The 22,407-nt window shown below is 42.2% G+C and overlaps 1 protein-coding gene across 2 annotated transcripts in view; it reads left to right on the top strand.

The window, feature by feature from the left end:
• LOC115800443 (inactive dipeptidyl peptidase 10-like) overlaps window positions 1-22,407 on the top strand; it is a 145,457-nt gene that overhangs the window by 56,081 nt on the left and 66,969 nt on the right. For both annotated transcript variants that reach the window (XM_030757805.1, XM_030757804.1), the window contains exons 2-3: window positions 13,881-13,992; window positions 15,415-15,510. In XM_030757805.1, the coding sequence (XP_030613665.1) occupies window positions 13,881-13,992; window positions 15,415-15,510 (208 nt within the window). The remainder of the gene's footprint in view (window positions 1-13,880; window positions 13,993-15,414; window positions 15,511-22,407) is intronic.

The raw sequence follows: 22,407 nt of genomic DNA, 5'->3' as shown, positions 1-22,407 counted from the left end.
ATTAACTACCCATCTGCCCAGCATCCCCCTACATGCTTGTATTGTAACAGGGATGATGAATGTCTTACAATTTTGCTTTCAGCAATAATTCACTAATGATTTTTGTGCTGCAGTCATGGCAGTATGAGCTCGCAACCTTGTTGCCTTTGAAATGGTTGCTTCACAGTCCGTTGCCTTCTTTAAAGCAACTTTGGTGCATCAAGAGAGCAACAGCAACAAGATGGAATCAGTTTGCACTTGAATGAAGTCAAGCTGGCAGTTACATATAGTCTGTCTGTCAACCAGAGGAATCCAGTCCCATTTTGCAAACAGTTGCATCTCTTACTCAGATTGACTCAGGCTGATTGCAACATGTTGGCCAGTCTGCATTTATAATTGCATTTAGACAGCAGTTATTTGCAAACCTTTATCTCAGTCAGTTAGACCTCAGCAGTTTGGAGACGGGTTCCCTTACAGTCAGAAGTGGTCAGCTAGAGGTTTGGGGCCCTCCACACTCCAAATTCAGTGAAATCACTGGGCAGCCATTTTTTTTTCTAGTTGCACATAGGTTGGCATCTTGTTTTCACTTTAGAGTGACTGAGCCATTTCAGAACTTGTTGAACTTGTTGCTTGAAAGGTTTTCAGTTGAAATCATAACCCTTTATGACACAGTGTAACAAGTCTGCCAGACCATAGCTTTACATTTTTACATGCTGTAGTACCATTTTTTTTAGAATATTCCAACTTACTATACATCAGTAGAATCTTCATAACCCACATTTTGATAATATGTATGAAAGAAATCCATAGTGACTAAAGAAAGTAGCTAAAAAGTGCACGAACCCACAAAGAAATTGAACATATTGTACTAGATACAGAAATGCCATAGCTGTAAATGCTAATGAACACGATAAAGTGCGTGGACTATGTTTTGTTGTTTGTGCTTTATACGCGATTCTTGTGAACCCGTTAGAGGAAGGAGACAGCGCTCTGGGACACGTAAGTGTAAATCCTCTGGTTTTATATGCAAAGAGAATCAGAATCAGAATCAGAATCAGAATCAGAAGGTTTTTATTGCCATATGGGTGAACAGGTTCACAGCATTAGGAAATTGCTGCGGTACTTCGTGCTTACAGAAAAAAAACAAATAAGTATAAAAACTATAAGACAATATACAAGTATACAAATTGCAAATATACAGAGATATTAGAGCTATAACTATAGCACAATATTACAAAATTACAAAATATACAGTGCAGAGACTAATTAAAAGATAAAAAAATGTAGACTATATTCCACTAATATGTACATCAGTGCAGTCAGACAGGTGCATAGACATAGGGTCATCAGCGTTTGTGGAGGGTGGTGGTAACAGTCTTAGGGTAATTGTTCATGAGTCCAACAGCAGAGGGGAAGAAACTGTTCTTATGGCGGGAGGTTCTGGTCCGTATGGACCGTAGCCTCCTGCCTGAGGGGAGAGGGTCAAAAAGTCTGTGCCCAGGGTGAGAGTGGTCGGCTGTGATCCGACCTGCACGCCCCAGTGTCCTGGAGGTGTACAGGTCCTGGAGAGATGGGAGGTTACAGCCAATCACCTTCTCAGCAGAGTGCACAACGCGCTGTAGTCTCTGTTTGTCCCTAGTGGTGGCTCCAGCGTACCACACAGTGATGGAGGAGGTAAGGATGGACTCAATGATGGCAGTATAGAACTGCACCATGGTCCTTGCTGGCAAGTTGAATTTCTTCAACTGCCGCAGGAAGTACATCCTCTGCTGGGCCTTTTTGATGACAGAGGTGATGGTGGGCTCCCACTTGAGGTCCTGGGTGATGGTAGTTCCCAGGAAGCGAAAAGAGTCCACTGTGGTGATGGGGGTGTCAGTCAGGATGATGGAGGGTAGAGGGGCTGTGTGCTTCCTAAAGTCCACTATAATCTCCACTGTCTTCTGGGCGTTCAGTACCAGGTTATTGTGGCTGCACCAGGACGCCAGACGTTTGACCTCCATCCTGTAGGCCGACTCGTCCCCGTCTGAGATGAGTCCGATGAGAGTCATGTCGTCTGCAAACTTAATAAGCTTGACAGACTGGTGGTCAGAGGTGCAGCAGTTGGTATACAGGGAGAAGAGCAGAGGAGAGAGGACACAGCCCTGAGGAGTGCCAGTGCTGATGGTCCGGGAGTCCGAGACATTCTTCCCCAGCCTCACGTGCTGCTTCCTGTTCATCAGGAAGTCAATGATCCACCTGCAGATGGGATCTGGCACGTTCATCTGGGACAGCTTGTCTTGGAGGAGATCAGGGATGATGGTGTTGAAGGCAGAGCTGAAGTCCACAAACAGGATCCTGGCGTAGGTTCCCTGGGAGTCCAGATGCTGTAGGATGAAGTGCAGAGTCAGGTTGATGGCGTCGTCCACAGACCTGTTGGCTCTGTAGGCAAACTGCAGGGGGTCCAGAAGGGGGGCTGTGAGGGACTTGAGGTGGGACAGCACCAGACGCTCAAATGACTTCATGACCACAGAAGTCAGTGCCACAGGTCTGTAGACATTTATTCCAGTGATCCTTGGCTTCTTGGGGACAGGAACAATGGTAGCAGTTTTAAAGCAGACAGGCACGTGGCAAGCCTCCAGTGAGGAGTTGAAGATGTTCGTGAACAATGGGGCAAGCTCGTTAGCACAGTGTCTCAGTGTGGCAGGTGAGACACCATCTGGACCTGGAGCTTTGCGAGCTTTGACACTCCTGAACTGCTTTAGCACCTGGTCCTCCTGAATACAAAAGACTGTGGGGGTGGGGGAGGAGGGGGACTCTGGGGTGGGAGTCCTTGATGATGTGGGCTTCTCTGAGGTGTGGGGAGTGGGGGAGGTTGGGGGGTGAATATTTGTGTTGGCTGTATTGTAGTTGGGACTGGTGGAGGTGTGAAGGCTGCTGAACTGACCATCAAAACGACAATAGAACTCGTTCAGTCTATTTGCAGTTTGTAGGTCGTCTGTGGAGTGGGGGGTTTTAGGCTTGTAGTTGGTAATCTGCCTAAAACCTTTCCATACAGAGGCCGCGTCGTTCTCTGAGATCTGCTGCTGTATATTCTCAGAGTTATTGCTTTATTGAATGTGGTTGCATTTAAAAACAGTTACACAATTGGGAGTGCCAGCACTGGACACAAAGGGCTAAACAATAAGTGTTTATTGTAAATGTTTTAATGACTGGATGTGACAATATGCCACACTGTATAATGTAACCAGTTCTCCATTTGAATCAAATATCTGTGGTCAGAAAATCGAGGAAACTCACTTTGTTCTGAAAAAGCTTTGGGATGGTCCAACTCACAGCTCTGCAGCACAAATATGAAACTTGGCCATTTAAACTGTACACTTATTTGCCTTCATATTTACTGACAGTAAGGAGGACCCTGAATACCGCCCACCAAAGCAGGAAAGGAAGCTGGCAGTGAGAATGAAGAGTGGGAGAAAGAACACTTTCTCATGTTGTTACATTACTGAGGCACTTTAACTCCTTGCCTTATTTTCCATATGGCACTCCACACACAAGCACACAAAGTATATACATTCCACCCCAACCACCCACTGTTTCACAAACCGTGCAAGCTGTGCCTGCTCGATAACGTATTCAGAGAAGCAGAGCAAGCAGCACTTCTACCATACTGAGAGCCTCTAGTGCTAATGTAACACGCCCTCCAGCCTCTGTATCTCCTGCTTCTGGGACTCCACTCTGGGCTGAAATAATTCAGATATTTCAGATAAATGATGTAGTGTACATATTTGACATAGACTTGGATCAGATGGTTCCAGTATGATTTTAACTGTTCTATTCTTACCACCGTGTCTTATGTGATGTAATTTGTGATCACAAATTGGATACACAGTTGCTGGTATAAAATTAAAAGATGAGAAAATCATCGAATCTTATGATACATGCAACACATATTCCTTAAGGGAACCAGCAAGTCACTGCACCAACAGCTCCATTTAATGTGCTGGCTATGGGTAACTGCTCCAAAAAATTAAAGGAACACTTTGAAAACATCAGATTTCTAAAATCATGGAGAATATCTACACTGACAGGGACTGGGTAATGAGTTGGGAATGAAAGGCCACATTGTTTGATGGAAATGAAAATTATCAGCCTACAGAGGCTGAATTCAAAAAGACCCTGAAAATCAAAGTGATAAAAATGATGCAGCAGTCTCGGTCATTTTGCTGAAATTTCTTTGCAGTAACTCAGAATGGTGCTCAGTAGTTTCTATCACCCCCACGTGCTTGTATGCATGCCTGAAAACATTGGGGCTCCAATGAGATGACAGATAGTGTCCTGTGGGATCTCTCCCAGATCTGAACCAGAGCACCACTGAGGTGCAACCTGGCGGCTTCAGATGGACTGAAACATAATGTTCCAGAGGTGTTCGATTGAATGGTCAATGGTATCAATTCCTTCATCCTTCAGGAACTCTCACCACATGAGGTCGGGCGTTCTTGTGCACCAGGAGGAACCCAGGACCCACTGCACCAGTGGAGGGTCTGACTGTGGGTCCAAGGATTTCATCCTGATACCTGATGGTGGTCAGGGTGCCGTTGCCTGTAGAGGTCTGTGTGTCCCTCCATCGATGTGCCTCCCAGACCATCACTGACCCACCACCAAACCGGTCATGCTGAACGATGTTACAGGCAGCACCTTTCACGTCTGTCACATGTGCTCAGGGTGAACCTGCTCTCCTCTGTGAAAAGCACAGGGCACCAGTGGTGGACCTGCCAGTTCTGGTATTCCATAGCAAATGCCAGTCAAGCTTCACGGTGCCGGGCAGTGAGCACAGCGCCCACTAGAGGACGTCGGGCCCCCAGGCCACCCTCATGAAGTCTGTTTCTGATTGTTTGGTCAGAGACATTCACACCAGTGGCTGCTGGAGGTCATTTTGTAGCTCTGCAGTGCTCATCCTGTTCCTCCTGCACCAAGGAGCAGATATTTGCCTTCATATTTACTGACAGTAAATATGATGTATTTCAGGACATGTAACGGAGTAACACAAAACTCATGCAGTACTGTGAAGAGTCTCCACGAAGTAGTCACGTAATGCAAGTAACACAATGCATTACTTTAAAAAAGCAGTAATGTGTAATATGTTTCTTTTTTTTGTAACCACCCCAACACTGCACCTGATAAGGTGTGGACAATTAGCATTAAGTCCATGCATTACTCAGAGACTCTGCAGGAAGCAGAGGAGTGTAACAAGTGCAAACGATCAGTATCCTTAAATGCTGACAGGCTGTCTCAACACTACAAATGTTTTTGATGACTTTACAAAAGACAGAAAACTCGGCATAGTTTTGTTGGTCATTCTAACATTGATGGCAGCTCGAGACGAGCACTGCTAAAGAACTGCACTTTGAATAAATGACTCAGCACTTGGCAAAAACCCACAGCTGATACAGGACACACTTCATCTCCAGGAGCTTTAACAGCTCTACAGTTGTGGTGATAGATGTTTCTCTCTGATGATACTGAAGTTTAATCAAATAAAGTTTTAATCAAAAAGCCATGTCACTGAAACCACTGCAGGTTTTATTCAGGTTTCCTCACCTGCCCATTTGTTTAGGTGATGCTAGAAGTGCCGCCAGCATTTAAAGCTGAACACTCAACATTTCTAGCTTCAAAATTTCTGTTGTGATAATGTTATCATGATAGATTTTATGTTGTTAAACAGAACGAGAACCAGGGAATTTCCTGCCGCAGCGCAAAGCTGGTTTCACTCTGATTTGAAGGACAGGGCCTGCTTTGTGTTCCTGTACTTCAAATGCACCTCAAAAAAACTTACATGTGGATTTCCCTCAAGGTTTACTGAAAACAACAAAACATATTACTACACCATATGCTGATGAAACACTGATTTACATTATGACATCATCAGATGTTTGCAGCTGTGAGTTTGAGTGACTGGAAGCACATAAATATTCTTCAGTTTAACAAATATTCAATAATGATTCTTGGAGTATTTTGGAGGGACGAGCTTTGTATTTCATTCAGATTTGTCTTTAAACTTTATTTCTAGCTTTTTCTTGTTTATAGTTTTTATCATTTTTTCTTTAGTCTTGTTTGTAAACTGAGCCGTACAGATAAACGGACCTTTCTCTAATGCGGAGCGCTGTGACTCGTGAAGGTCTCTGAGTCAGCAGGCTGTTCTGTCATCTGGTCAGTCGTGATAATAATGTGTCAGACTGGGTTTGCCGGTAGGAAGGAACTCAGCGGGAAGCAGATTTCACTTTAAACTGTGGCTCTTCTGGTAACAAGACACACTCGCTGCATACAAATGACACGTCTCTGAACGCTGTAATCATAACAGCACTTGCAGTCTAACCACATCCGCTCATAATGAGTGATTGTATTTGAACAATGGAAGAGTGGGAAGAAAATACTGCAGAATCATGTGAAACACAATAGCACAATCAACGACGAGAACAGGAATACAAAAGAGTCAAGTGACCACATTGCACTGCCGGGAGGCTATTTTCCTACCCCCTCAGGACATTATAATATTTAACAAGGATCTCCTGATTCTTACACCTATACCTGTATGCATGAGATGACCCCGTGTCTGTCTAAGATGAGTAATGAATCGATCTGTAGCAGACTCCTTTATCTCCCCAGGTTTGTTTCCAAAGATTACAATGTTCATAGATGAACCTTGCAGGCCTTTTTTATGCAACGAAAGGACATCTCCTACTCCTGCTTTCTCTTAATATTCAGTGTCCTGAATAACCGCTGAAGCACAGCATTCCTCCCTGCTTTTATATGACAAAAATGTCAAGTGCTCCCGGCTCCACACTCAAAGCTAGGTGATATATTATCTCTCAAATTCAGCCTTTGGGATATTTATTAGAATATTTCTGTCTGCCAATTCATCATGCAAATGTTGTTGCTGTCTGCCAAATGGTTCAGTAAAATATTGGATTGGGGCACAGCGTGCACTCAATTTCTTTAGCTTGTCATTGTCAACAGATGAGCCAGTTAAAGTCAGGCAGGTTAAATAAGTTTAATATCTGCAAGGTTGAAAGTACTGCAGTAGGACCACTTCAGCTGAGCTGTAAATGGAGATAATGCTACAACCTAGTGGGAAAGCAAAGACAAAAGGTTACTGCAATAACACACTTCGCATCTTTAATTCATTCTTGTTTGCTCTTAAAGTAACAACCTCATGTGCCCACAGTATGACACTTCTGCAGTTTATATTCCTCACTCCAGCTGCAATGTGGTTTTATTTTTCTCTTTTTTACTTTCTTGCTTCAAAAGCTAAATTACATTTTCTGTCTTTGCATCAGGAGATGGCGGATTCGGGAATGAACGGAGCTGCACTGCTGTGGGGCATGGCCACCAAAGGCCACAGTGAGATAAGAGAGGGGGAGCAAAGAGACCCAGGGAAGGGGGCTGAAAGGCAAAGCACAGACAGGAAGCACAAAGGGGAAAAAAAACTCAGAGACCACAGTGGCAGGTTTTGCCCTCCAAATGTCTTAAAATGCACATATAGATCAAACCTTTTTTTTTTTTTTTTTAACAAAACTTTTTCAAAACTTCCTAGCAAGCTCAGTTTTGGACCTTTTTTATTTTTAAAATCCTCCATAAGGCCACAGTGATGAGGATAAATCTATTAGAACCACTAAAAAGATCCTGCTGGAGAAACTCAGGCAGTGATGAGGCTGATGTGGAATCAGCAGATTTGAGCATGCGTGGCCTTAAAGAGGTGCAATCAAATCTCAAAATCAGAAACGTAGATGAGTAAAATCGGTGCGCTGTCACTTAAAAGCCTTGAAGCAGTGTTTGTATGAGCTCTACTCTTCTGATATTTTGTCTGCTTACACCTCAAAGTGGTGACTGGAGAATATGAAAGTAGGCAAATTAGGGGAAAAAGTGTCATAACTGAGTGTCATACTTCAGATAAAACACACATAATACTGCTTTCACTGTCATTAGCTCTGACTTTGAAAGAGGCCTGCTTAAACCTGCCTTTAAAATACAGTAAAAAAATATGCTTGGGAATTATTTATTTATTTATTTTTTCCTATCACAGTATTCCAGAGTCTGAATATCCAGAACATCCCCGAGTTCATGGAAAACAGAAACAGTATCAGGTGGAAAACCTCAGCAATGGGATAAAAATGAAAAACATCCTAGAGGTCAACACTTGGATTTGGTCTTCCCAGAAATGAATGAATGAATAAATGATTGAATGAATGAAGCAGGTAACCTCAGACTGATTACAGACAGATGGGACAGTATCACTTTTACAACACAGGAATTACACAGAGGTTTACTTCATGGCCTGAACTGAGATCCAGTCCGTCACTTGAAGCTTTTCGCTCTCCTGTCGTACTGAATGCTTTGTTATGCAGAACATTATGAGTTCATAGAGGTTTTACATGTCGACGAATTTTGCAAAGCACTGTTCAGTTGCAGATCACGGCAGATTCTTCCTCTTGCTTTTCTCGATATGGCAAAAAAGCCTTTTGAAAAATCTGCTCCTTTTCCTGCACGTTACTCATGATAAAATATGGCGGTTAGAAATCCTCTCAAAATGGTGAGCTGTCACAGCAGCACAAATATCTAAGATTACTAATGAGTGAAAGATCATGCGTGTTTTCAGGAGGTGCACCTTTAATACATTTCTGTCTGGACCACTTTAGTAAAAAGAAAAGAAATGGTTGTGTGCAGTAATGCAGTGATTCATATTTGGTGTTATGGCTCTATTCTAGGGCTTAATGTTTCATAAGAGAAACATAGCATTTATTTTATGAAATATTACCAGTATGATGTCATTAGCTAAATTCACTCCCTCTGGTGAGTCTGCTGGACCCTTTGGAAAACAATCACCACCTGAGGACTAATTTGGATGCAATAATGGAGCTGCTTTTCAATCTGTGTCACTCGTTTGGGGATCTGCACTAAACAGCAGGCATCAGTTACAGTGAAGATGATGCTGATTGAGTCCAAAATAGCATAAAGTGGAGTAGCTGTCGTGGAGATGGGCTGCAAAGTGGCTTCCAGAAGCAGCAGCAATTGTCTGTAGGCTGAAACCGCTTAAACTGTTCACCCTATATCAGATTCGTCAGTAGGATTTTTATTTATTTATTTATTTTTATTGTGGATTGACCACAGAAAAGTATGAGCCACTGAATTATTTGGGCTGTGGGTAATGGCAGAGAGAAAGGAGATGGAGGCTTCAGGCGGCAGAAGTGAGCTTTCTCCACGTTCTCTGTAGGGTGTCTGGATTTAGCCTTAGAGATCTCCAGGAGGAGCTCAGAGTAGAGCTGCCGCTCCTCCACATTGATCCAGAACCAGATCAATCTGCATTGATCCAAAGATCCAGCTGAGGTGGTTCAAACATCTGACTTGGATGCCTCATAGACACCTCCTAGGTGAGATGTATAGGGCATGTCCAACTGAGTGGAGACACCCAAATCAAACCCAGGACACACTGGAGAGGTTATCTCTCTCAGGTGGACTTGGAATGCCTGTGTGTCCCTCCAGAGGTACTAAAAGTGGATGCAGGGACAAGGGGGGGTCTGTTAGACTGCTGAACCCATGACAGACTCGGATAATCGTCAAAAAATGTACATGTATATGGATTATGGATTTATTCATATAAAAAATGAGGACGACAAACATACCCCCAGGAATATGTTCTTTTATTTTTTGATCGACTAGACCGAGCAAAGGGTGTACATACAGTTACAGAGCTGTGCTTCAGTGGCTGATAAAAAGGAGCCCTGGTTTCTGTTTGACCTGAAGAACACAGAACAGGAAGTCCCACTGTGATAAACACCAGGTATCTGCTGATGCGTCTGTCTGTGTCACTGAGCTGCACAGAGGTGACTGCTGTTTGTCTTGGGTATCGGGCGGTAAGGATGCTTTGCACTCGTCTCTCCCTTAAAGAATCCAGAGGCACACAGTGGGAACAAAAGGCTTCATTTCAGATAAAGATCCTGACACAGATTAGCTGCTCTGTAACATAATACAGCTTTCCCATCTATGGCTTCTTTTTCTGTGCGGTTCAATTTCTTCAGCTGTGTATCTTCAAAACAGCACCTGGCACAATGCTGCAGATAGTGGAGCACATTTCACTTGAGGTAAAAATCACATGGTGCTGTCACAAAGAAAAAGAGAGAAACTGTATGTGCACTTCAGTTTGTCGGAAGTCAAGAGAGGGAAAGCGTTGCCTCTTTTGACAGGTTCAGCAGTACTGAGCATCTGTTTGGATTTATGGTGCTGCTTTGTAACCAGGAAGCCCTCTGGCATGGTGCTGAGACACAGAGAGCCTCGCCGTAAAGATGAGCAGAAGCTTTCTCCAGTCTCTCACGTGGGAGACACACTCATATTTTTTCTGATGCAACTTTTGCTGTAAAGGCAGACAGCAGGCAGAGTAGCTCAGAACGTCTGGACATGATAGAAATATTACTTTTGGAGAGTTTCTTCCAGTTTTTATTTATGTGTATGTGATCTCCATACCAGCCATTGCAGTGTTGGCATACAGTCTCAGTGTTAGAGCATCTGACAAGTGCAGACCTCTCTTACACTGCCACTACCACCCACTGAGAGCAAGAGCAGTACTTACAGTCTGAGGTCATAAATGATGGACAGAGCCAGTGGGCTGAAAAAGTGAAGCCAAATGTGTCTCGAGGTACAAACTGCTGTCTCCACAAAACTCTCTGGATCCAGTGTGCTCCCATTCAACATGTGCAGCTTCTTCTATGAAATATTATGTTTTTCCAAAGGTCAGTGAGTCATTAGGTAAATTCATCCCTTGAGTGTGCTGCAGTATTTGGGAAACAACCACTACCTGAGGACTAATATGGACTGAATGATGGAGCTACTTTTCAATCAGATTTCAAGTGCCCTGTACTGGCCACACCCTCTTATCCAAATACAGTTTGCTGCTGTGTGTTGCTGCAGGTATTTTATAAACATAAAGGAATGTGTCACAGCAAGAAGGTTCCTGGTTGGAACCGCCAGGTTTGGCTGAGGACTTTCTGTGTGGAGTTGCATGTTCTTCCTGGGCCTGCGAAGGTTTCTACTGGGAACTTAGTCCTTAGTCACAGCTGATGGATCTGCCTGTTTGAGCTGGCAGATGTTTATATTGGACCCCCCTCCTGACACAAACCTCCCGGGAATTGGTGTCTCCTCCGGGTCCCGAACCCGGGATCTACTGCATGTTTGGGGACTGTTTTAAGATAATCGGTGGTTCTAAATTGGCAGTAAGTGTGACTGTGGGAGGTGTGCTGTGCCTCTCACCCTATGGCAGCTGGGGTAGTGCCCCCTCAGTGACCCTGAGCTGGATAAGTGGTTAATAAAATGGATGGGTGGCACACTTCCTGCAAATAGCTTTAATCCTGATACTTAGAGATTTCTTTCATGGGTTTCTGTGTTCACTTTTTTTTTTATTTCATTCAGAAATTAGAAGCACATCCTGAAACAAATTATGCAAATGAAATGTGCCATCAATGGCCCAATAAAATCAAAGCTTTAAATATTTACATCTCAAGGTGTGTTCTCAGAAGGGTGCAGTTATTTTTTGGTTTCTGTGTTTGCTTGGCTCCGAGTAACTCTGGAGAGCTCCAAGTGACCTAAATCAGATCAAACTGGATTCATCCAATCTAACAGAGTTTGTCCTTGTGGATCGATTTAATGGCATTTTCAATTAGTTTTTTTTCTTTTTTTTTTAATATGGATACATTGTATTCCAAGCAACATTTTCACAGCAGGGGAGAAAAAGATTCCCAGAATTGGAACATATGAAAATGCCCACTGTGAGGAACATAAAAATACTGTATAATGATGTGATGGGGAAATCACAGTGGCATATAATGTTCCCTGATGTGTAATGAGGGTTTCACTACTTAATGATGCCCAACAAAACAAAGAGAACACAGACACCACAAACAAAATTATGTTCAAAATACAGGAGAAATCTTCACTGTGGAAAAATTACTCTCTGCTGTGACTGATCCAGAATTTTAATAACTACAAGCCACAGGGACTGGGTGTGAGGCTGAAGTTGTGGAGCAGAAATACAGGAGATGCTGAGGTGATACGGCTGCAGGATGTTTATCCTGGAATCATGTTCCTAATTAAAAACCTTCAAAAGCAAATAGATTTAGAAACAAACCGAAGGGTTTTTAGTATCTCGCAGCTCTGTAGGTGAGACAGAGACTCTGTCACCGCAGATGAAGTGAGGCCGTATAACTGATGACAGGAAGACCGTTTGAGACACGTCCAGAAGTGGGTCTGATCTACAGAGAGTGGATCTGACCCATTTACACCGAAGCCTTCATCAAACTCAGCACAGTAAAAACCAGCCGGGTACTGTATGAAATATCATGACCGACAATAAAAGCCTTTTTATGTGTTATTTAATGTAACCAAAAAAAGCTTGTCATGACAAACAAGAATGTTCCTGAAGATATCCAAGATACCGCACTGTCAGAACATAAATAGAATCAAACAGCTCACGGTTTTTATTAACCGTTGCAGAGAAACTTTGAAATAAAATACATCAAACTTTGTAGTCTTCCTTTCTTGTAAGCAGCCAGTATTTGCCTGCAGCCTCATGCAGTGGTTACCTCGTATGGTTTTTAACTATCTTGTCAATAAGTGGTCGAATTTCACTTTTTACCCAATTCAGCTTCCTTTGTGATCTGTATTTTGGCACAAACTACTCCTAAAAAAAATACAGGAGAAAGACAGTTCATCGTTATTTTAAATCATGAAAGTAATTCAGCCTGTAAAAATTTTAAGAACTTGAAAGCGTCTCAGAAACCTGTGATGAAACCAGCTCTCACGAGGTCGGCCGCAGGAAAGGAAGACCCGTCAGTTCATCAGCCTCAAAAATCATAAATTAATGGTCCTTCAAGATTAAAGCCCACATCAGTGCCTCGCACGAATCGAGACACATCTTTAGATCAGGTGTTGCAAAGAGACTGCGTGAATCAGGCCTTCCCCTCAAAAACTGCTGTGCAGAAAGGAAACCGCTGAGGGTGACCAACAACAGGAGAAACAATCACGAGACTGATCTGGGAACATGTGATACATTTCTGTCACATGTTGTCGGGGGTTAAAATATGTTTTTCCAAGTGCTGCTCATAGGGGGTCGTTTTGACTGTTGGGTTTTCTCTGTATTATTGTAGGGTCTTTACCTGCGATACAAAGCGCCTTAAGGCGACTGTTTGTTGTGATTTGGCGCTATATAAATAAAATTGAATTGAACTGAATAATACACACACATTAATACAAAACAAAAAACAGGCCTGATTTCCATTATTGTGAAGTTTTGAGCAGTAAGAAAGCAGAGCCTTCAGTTATGAGTATTTGACAAATCAATAACTGCACTCACGCGCTGCTGAAAGGGACTCAGATCCTCTGTGGTTCTTTTCACTTACTTTCACCAAGAATTGTATATGAAGCACTTTATTTTCATCCCCAGCATATTCAATAAAACTACACCGAGTGGCTCGATAGTGAGTAGTAATGTGGACAGTAAAAATAAAAGACCTTCAAGTGTTGCAGCCATGAGTACTGAGTCAATTCATACTGAAAGCAGCAGTTTAGAAAGAGCTGCATAAAAAGGATTAAAGCAGTAATTGTCCATTTGTTCCATGTTTTCACTGAAAAGTTTCCCCTTCTGGATGAATTGTGCTTAAAGAAGACAAACAGTGACGTTTCCCTGACCTGAGCTCAGTGTGCTCTACCATCAATACTGAGCCTGAGCACAAAGAGGCCAGAACTTCCACTTAAGCATGAGTGCCTAAATATTCAGCACCCCCCCCCCCCCCCCCCCCCCCCCATTTTGTCCTATGTGTTACTATTTTATTGTATTATTTAGATAATCAGTTTCCGTGATGTATCTCTTTGTTTTGTAGAACGTAGGACCCATTGGAACAGACAGAAACTGGAAAGGCATTGGCATCTCTCTGCTGGTTATTGCGGTGGTGCTCTCATTCATTGGACTGTCCATTATTCTGCTGTCAAAAGGTAAGCTCACAGAGGTATAAAAAAGTCGCATTTAGGTCGTAGATAACTGCAGTGCTTGTGTTTATTACGCACTGCAGTAAGACTGTAGTCTGCTCAAGTACAAGTGCTGAATTTTATGGACTCTATTAACAGTACAGGATGCCACCTGTGTGGGTCCAGGCGTGAAACTACTTCACTACCAAATGTTCCACAGTCAACTGTTAGTGGGATTATAACAAAGTGGAAGTGATTGGAAACAATAGCCACTCAGCTATTAAGTGACAGGCCACATAAAATCACAGAGTGGGGTCAGTGGATGCTGAGGTGCATATAATACAACAGCGGTCACCAACTTTCTGCAGACCTCCAAACTTCAGATCAGCTCAGGAGCAGCGAGCTTATACACAGAGGGTGATTAGGGAAGCGGAAACAGGTGGGAAAGGAGACACAGGTGCAGACAATCACAGGACATAAACATAAACAGGACATAAACTCACAGCAAGGCACAAGAGAGCACTATTAAAATGGAAACAGGAAATAGTAACTGATTAGATATAAAGACTAAATATGAATGAACCAATTCAGGAGAAAATCCACAGGAATATGACTGACTCTGTGAGAACATTAAAACTCTTCACAGAGACGTTCTGTCTTTATTGAAGCGCAGAGGTTCAGAAATACTACAGCAGGAAGAATCTGAGCGAGCATGAAGCTTTGATTCAGCTGATACGGTGAAAAGCAGATCACCTTGATTTGATTATCAGCGGTGACGTATGTTTCCTTCGTCTATGTGCTTCTGAAAATCTTCATTTTGTGAATGGCTGATGTCCTCATCAGATCTGCGTGTGCATTTACAAACACATGTAACGTACCCGTATCACTGCCTGACACCAGCGTACGGCCACTGTGGCAAACTTTGACTGGCAACTTAAAAATCAGCATTAACACTGCAAAAAAAAAAAAAAAAAAAAGGGAAATAAATTGTATTTAAGCATCAGTCTCGGCTACATTACATTAGTATCTCTCTCAATTTGCATACTGTCTGCAAACTCTCCAGTTTTTCTGCCTTCATTAGCATTTTTATTAATTCGGTGGAGCGAATACACACAGTACATAAGACAATGGCTGAGGTAAATCTCTCCAGGTTTTAATTGTTTACTGGGAAAATGTGAGGATGGGGTGATGAAAGCAGAGAGGGGACTGTTTAAGACAACATCTGGAAGGGATTTACTGCCTCAGTTGTCACTCAACAGAATTTTTTTTTTGTTTCCCAGTTATGAAAAATGCAGTTTGTACAGTTAAAATCATGCCTGTGACCACACATCCTTCAGTTATCTTTACATCATATTACCTGTGTTGTGCTGAAAAGTGTAATTAAAGGCTTGGCGTTAAATATTACCAAAATAAACGAATAAAAGACTGTTTTGTTGTTTTTCTCCTCAGATGATGGTGGTAAACCCTTCGGTACACCTTTGACATTGGACGACCTCTTTGAGAGAAACTTCCAGATACACGATCCTGAGGCAAAATGGATCAGCGGTGAGATAAAACACCAGAATTCAGAGGCTGCAAAGACCTGAAATTACATTGTTAAATATCTTCAGGGTCATTATCTGTGCATCACACTATTGGTAATGTTAGGGTTTGGGAACATGGTGGATGGTTGGCTAATGTTAGCCTTAGCGTTTCAGCCTTTATTACAGCAGGACAGTTGAGAGCGGACAGGAAGGATGGGGGGGGGGGGGGGGGGGGGGGGGGGGGGCAGTGGGCAGATTTGAGCCTGTCTGTGGGCTTCCTTCTCAGCATGGTAAGCCACGCCGGTGTCCTTCATTCAGAGTTATTCACATTCTTGTTTTTCTGCAATAAAAAGAGCCTTTAATTGCAATACGAATTCCAGCAACTCCTGACAAAGTGTCGGGTATTTTTAAAGCCTTTTTAAATCTTAGTGTTTCTTCTTCATTCTGTTTTTCATTGTTCAGCTAGAAAACAGCCAAATGAACTTTTACACATCAGTCTGGTGTTTCAGACCCAGACTGAGATCCCTGGATCTGGATTACTGGAGGGAGACCAGGAGGAGTCTTTAGTTAACCTGGAATCTGGTTATTTGCTTTGCAGCTGCTTTGAAGATACTGCGTTGTGTCCTTGGACAAGACACTTAAACCACATTGCCTAACGGTAGCGCCGGTCTCTGGCTGCATGACCGCAGACGCTCGTCTCTGGATGAGTGATCTGGAACGATCATTTCGTTGTGTGCCTTGTGCGCACAATGACAATGAGCTGAATCTAACAAATAACACCAAAACAACATCAGTGACGATAGATGACGTCCTTTCTAAAATATTCTTGGTTATTTAGCAAAAATATTTATAGATGATGGACAGATTAAAGCATATTAATGGTCTTTTACTTTAAAAAGTGTCCAACCCAGTAATCATCATGTATGATGAAAGAAACATTTTATGTAAAGCAGGGCAAGAAATATCATACAAGTAATTATTAAATGAGGATATTGTGGCAAAATGGCACACCATATAAGAACTGGAGCTGGACTTTTAAGTCTGGCATATTAATATTCACTGTGACTGTATTTCAAACATCCTTATATATGTCTAACATATAGAAGGAAGATGTGGTGTTGCAGCATCTTTTTTTTTGGCAGTACACTGAACAATGTTTATATACAGCATCTGTGAATTCATGTGCCCACTAGTCTTTCTGACCATTACTTTCCCCCTTTAGGGTTGTAAATAAATGTGAGCCAGCTTGTCTCTTAAGCTCTTTTCAAACATGCAGTCCTGTAAATGTGAGGAGAGTCGGGCAGCACACAGGATGGCCGGCCACCAGGTGCGAATACATTGGACTATTACCTGGGCTCAGTCATCAGCAGTTAAAGACCATTTAACTGTCATGGACATTTGCATTCTCACATTCACCTCCACTGGGTAATGTCTGCATAATTTCAGGCTGCAGTGCACGTGTGAAAATGGCTTTATAGCAGTGCAGCACCTTAAGCATATATTTTGGAACGTTTCCATTTCCTGTTGTGTTGTGAATTTGATCACTGAACTGTGTCTTGCAGCTTGCAGTAACTATATGAGCACATACTGTACGTACTGTACTATACCTGACTGCACTCTATCGAGCTATCTTTGTGTATAAGTCGAGAAGACGTCTAAATTGTAAAGAAAATGTTGCATGTTGAGCTTTTTAGCTTCTATTGACAGCAAAGCTGGGAGAGAGAGCAGCATATGGGCCGCCTGAGCTCCACTGGCACTCTGTGCTGTCATTTTCAGTCCCTTTCAGCAGTACACATGGTTCTGCTGTGTTGGATCAGATGTCATTTTTTAATGGGAAAGATGAAAGAAAACAACACAATTCAAGCATTAATTATAACCCACCTGAGCTCTGCTAATTTTCAGACCCAAACTTGAGCTTTTTTTTCACTCTGACTGTAATATCAGCATTAAAGATAATTAAAACACGCTCTTGAAACTTTCTCCTAAATTTAACAAATATAATAATTTAACTGTGGGTGCAAAGAATTATCATGAATGAGTTTTGGTTGGTTTATAGTTAAACTGGTAAATGACGCTGGGAGAAATCAAATAGTTTTGTTTGTTTCTCTAAAGAGGGTAAGATGGTCTCTCTGTGCAGACTCACCAGGAAACACATCAACACAAGTAGCACTTGTCATAATGGAAGGACTTTATTCTTTTGAGGCTCTCTGGTGAATGGCTTTACCCCGGATGTCAGTACTTTCAAGCTGTCTGAGCCGCGCTCTGTGGTTGGCTCCTCTCAGGTATGTTGAGTTTTCCGCCTGTGGAAGCCGGAGCTCACAGATCTATATGGGCCTCTCAAACCCCGCCTGTCTGACGGGCAGGAGAATAAAAGTACCTGAGTCATCTTTGATGTTCTCACATGAAAGCTGGCTTTTATCAAAACATAGTTTCTTTTATTGGTAAAAGTTCCTGGAAAAAAAGGTCACAAAACTCAATGAGAACTTTGTAGAACTACAGTGTGAAAGGTTGCATCTTTGTAACTGGTTCTGGAAAAATCGTAGATTATATTCATAGCAATGTTTTTTTCTGCTTACAGCTTTATTAACAGCTTTTCTTACCATTTCTCTGAAGCAGGCATATCACATGATTACACACACGTCTTTCTTCCAACTCTATTTTGGTCTCCACCAGCTGCTGAATGAATTATCTGCCTTTTCGGCTGCTAAATGAACGCAAATGCCCGCTAACTTGATGATACTGTAACAGTGCTAACAGAAGCTAAAACACACCAAAGTTGTTAAGTATTTATCTGTCATATAAGATTAGCCATTTAGGTTTTTATACTAAAACTGCAGTAATGGATCAAATAAACTTTAGTAAACACAATAGACTCCTGGTGAGGATACTCACTGGTCACACCTGTTAAACTTCTCATTAACACAGACATCTAATCAGCCCATTACATGGCAGCAACTCATGCATTTAGGCATGTAAACATGAGAAAATACCTCGTTGATGCCAAATGTCAAAGGAGAATGACCAGATATATTTGAGCTAATAGGAAGGCAAGAGTTACTTAAACAAACACTTGTTACAACCAATATATGCAGAAGAGCATCTCTACATGGACAGTGTATCCAACCTTGAAGCAGATGGGCTACAGCAGCAGAGGAACGGACTCGGTGCCACTCCTGTCAGCTATGAACAGGAAACTGAGGCTACAGTTCACACAGACTCACCAGAATTGGACAATAGAAGATGGAAAAAATGTTGGCTGGTCTGATGAGTCTGGATCTCCACCACAACAGTCAGATGGTAGGATCAGAATTGGGTATAAACAGCACGAAAGCACTGATCCATCCTGCCTCTGATGGCTACTTCCAGCAGGATAATGCTCCATGTCACAAAGCTCAGACCATGTCAAACTGGTTTCTTGAACATGAGTTCAGTGTACTCAGGCGGCCTCTGCAGTCACCAGTTCTCAGTCCATTTGGGAAGTGGTGGAACAAGAGATTCACATTATGGATGTTCAGTTCACAAACCTGCAGAAATTGTGCGATGCTGTCATGTCAACGTGGACCAAAATCTCTCAGGAATGTTTCCAGCACCTTGTTGAATCTATGCCATAAATGGGGTCCACTCTGGTACTGGCATAACTAATGAAGTGGCTGATGAGTGTACTGTATATATTCTGTTAATTAACAGATATCTTGTGGATCTTTACATTTACCTCATCACCACAATGAAATGTACGTCAATGCTCAAAAAGTGCACCCCATTATAGCTGCAGCACATTAGGGATAATGGCAATAAATAACAGTAAATACTAAAACAACAATAATATTTGTAAGGACAGTAAATGAAACATACCAAATGCAGGTAAAAAGATGTTTAAATATATTAAAAAGCCGTTTTCCTTTCTAAAAACTCTGCCAGTGACAGAGTCTCTGCTCCTTCTCAGTTGCCGTGCTGCTTTCTTGAAATGCATAATAAACACTTGGCCACGGGCTCTTTGAGTCTTTGCTCGCTCATTGGCAGGTCTGTTTAGATCACAAAGGTGCAACAAGACAAACTTTTATTGCTCCAAAGCACCAAATGTTCACGTAGTATCTGCAGGGTTCTGACAGGGTTGTGAACAGCTCTGCAGTTCTTAGCCAGTGCTCAGAGTTTTGGCCCCCAGCCTGCTTTCACCGGCTTATTAAAACATTTCAAAGCTTATCTTTAGCAAACCGTAACAGAGAAAGTCTCCAGTTTTAAATGTCAGCATCTGCTACAAGGAGCTCAACAACCAGAGGGTGGTACACTGAATCCAGACTCCATAAAACTGAGGAGGTGGCATGCATATACTGTATATCACTAATCAATCACAGGCAGAAAAGTAGCTTTCATAAGTTTTTGTGTTATCTGGCTGTGCACTGAGCAGCTCATGGAGACCAAAGCGGAGCTAAAAGAAGAGAGATTTTGGAAAATGCACATATCAGATGGGAAAGGATGTTTATTACGTTGTGGGTGTATACAGTATGTGAACATTTCACTTTAAAAGCGGTGCAATGTTGACTGAGAACCTACACAGACATGCTGTGTAATGCTGTCCTAGCCATGTCTTTCACAGTCCTGGTGAGTTTGGCACTGTCTGTAGTTAAAGATGGCCAAAGTAAATGCTACAGGAACAGAATTCTGGAGACAGCGATGTCACTTTATGAAAGATGTCAGGCAATAATTGGCCTTTTCCCATCATTCTGTGAGCCGCTGTCTTTCACTGCGCCTCGCTGTTCACAGACTGACACCCTGTGCCGTGCAGAAGGATCCAAATCAAAGCTGGTAACCATCTGAGAAGTTAAGAGGTGTGCAGCCTGTCACCTGCTGCTCCTCATTTAACCACTTGTAGTGGCTGCTCCTTTTTTTTTTTTCCATTACTCCCTGTGATATTTCCAAGGGACCTGCTGTGGAATAATCTAAAGATGGCACTGCTGTGTTTTCCCAGCTCCAACCTCATAACAACATGTGAAAAAGTCACAAAAAAAATGAGTTTTTGTGTTCATGGACACAGGTTGCTACATTTTTTTCAGTGCATCTCAATAGGAAGTACATTTCATGTCAGAAGGGCTTTTTGTGCAGAGAAAGCAAGGAGGTGTCACCATGGCAACCAAGAAAAGCTTTAAAAGACATGGCAACAGTTGCATGTCAACCCAATTTTCTAAACCTCACCCAGGTGTTTTTAATGCTTAACGTTAACAAAGTCATTGCTGATACATAAACGTAACAAACCTGTAATAAAATGTAGCAAGAATGATGCAAATGATGTGACATGTGACTCAAGCAGGGGGTGATCCTCTCCATCATCAGCCCCTCCAACCTCTCCATCATCAGCCCCTCCAACCTCCAAACGCAGACCTGTGAATGCTTTGTGCTAAAAGTCAGCTCATAATTGGCCAGTTATGTCATTTTTAAGCTGCAGCATGAGGACATGTAAAGTTTTTTTTTTTATAGGTGCAAACCTATTTCCAGACTCCACAGGAGATGGACCAGCAGTCACTAAAATTAAAAAAACTTCAACCTCACGTAGTGAAGAAAAAGCCCATCAGAGGCAGTTCACAGTCCAAAAACATGAGATTAAATACACACAGCTGCACAGCAGAATCAAAGTGCAGGTGAAGTCAATGTGAACAACCATGAAGGGTGAACAAAGACGAACTGAAAATTAAGCAAGAAGTAAACAGAGTCTCACAGATGAAACAATAAGATGCAGACAGGGAAACACAAAAGGAACAGGAAACAGGAAACAACGCGCAGGCAGAGAAAACTTCACAGCAACAACCAGAGATGATTACAAGGACTGACAGCCACTGACATCCCACAGGTTCAGTCACCACTGTGTCAGCTCATTCAGTGACACACAGTGGGATTATTATTTAAATCTTCAAAACTGGCACTTGAAACAACTGCCAACATCTCAATCTAATAAAGAAAAGTGACAGAGCACAAACTGAGTGCTTCCCAGATGTTGATGCTTTTTAAAAGAAATGTCAAAAACGACTTTCAGCCGGAGTACGAGTAAAGCTCCAGAGTCCCAGAATCTTGTTTAATTAGATCCATTAGTCCCTGCCTGGCAAATAGCCGCAGCTCTCAGACTCGGAGCCTTCAGTTTAACTGAAGAGCAGCGGAGCAGAAACAAGCATCTGACTAATGGATTATTTGTTTAATTGGCAACTATTTTAATTAATCTCTGAAGTCACATTTTCTGGTTTTATGCTTCTCAAACTTGAGGATTTGCTGCTTGTAAATAACTTTGATTTATAGATCACATGATTAGCTGACTGATCTGTGAAAAGTTAAATTAATTAACAATAAAAATAATCACTGGCTGCAGCCCTGAAGCACCTTCACTTCACCTTTAAAATAAATCTGGCTCCTGAATCAGTCAGTTGGAATCAATAAGGACGTTAGTATTTAATGACAGTACCGCAGTGTCACACGTTTTCCCTTCAGCCTGTAATATTTAGTTGAGGAGCTAGACATGAGCTTTCGTGGTCTCTGAAACAGTGTCAGCAGCGGGGATTTCCTTTCATTCTCGCCCTCTGCCAAACGACACTTTTAATCACAGCTGAGATTGCATGTTGGCGTTATCCTCGGAGCAATTTCCCAAGGAATCGTTCTCAACTCAGGAGGACACTGGACCCATTTTCCCAATTACCTCTGCTTTAAAAGTTTTTTTAACCAGTAATTTGATACATACACTGCATATAAAATATGGAAAAAACAAAAAAGTAGTTTGTTTTCCTGCTCGTAGGAGTTTCTAAATGACAAGAGCCCTTTTGAGGATTTTTGTTGCCAGTTGAAAACAAGCACTCCATCTGTATTTCATATTTATTTCCCTGTCATTATACTCTAAAGTGTTTTGAGTGTTTGCAAGCCAACAGCTTTCTTGGCTGAGATT

The sequence above is a fragment of the Archocentrus centrarchus genome, chromosome 21 (assembly GCF_007364275.1).
Source record: "Archocentrus centrarchus isolate MPI-CPG fArcCen1 chromosome 21, fArcCen1, whole genome shotgun sequence".
In the NCBI taxonomy this organism is placed as follows: domain Eukaryota; kingdom Metazoa; phylum Chordata; class Actinopteri; order Cichliformes; family Cichlidae; genus Archocentrus; species Archocentrus centrarchus.
This window is presented reverse-complemented; position numbering and strand designations above follow the sequence as displayed.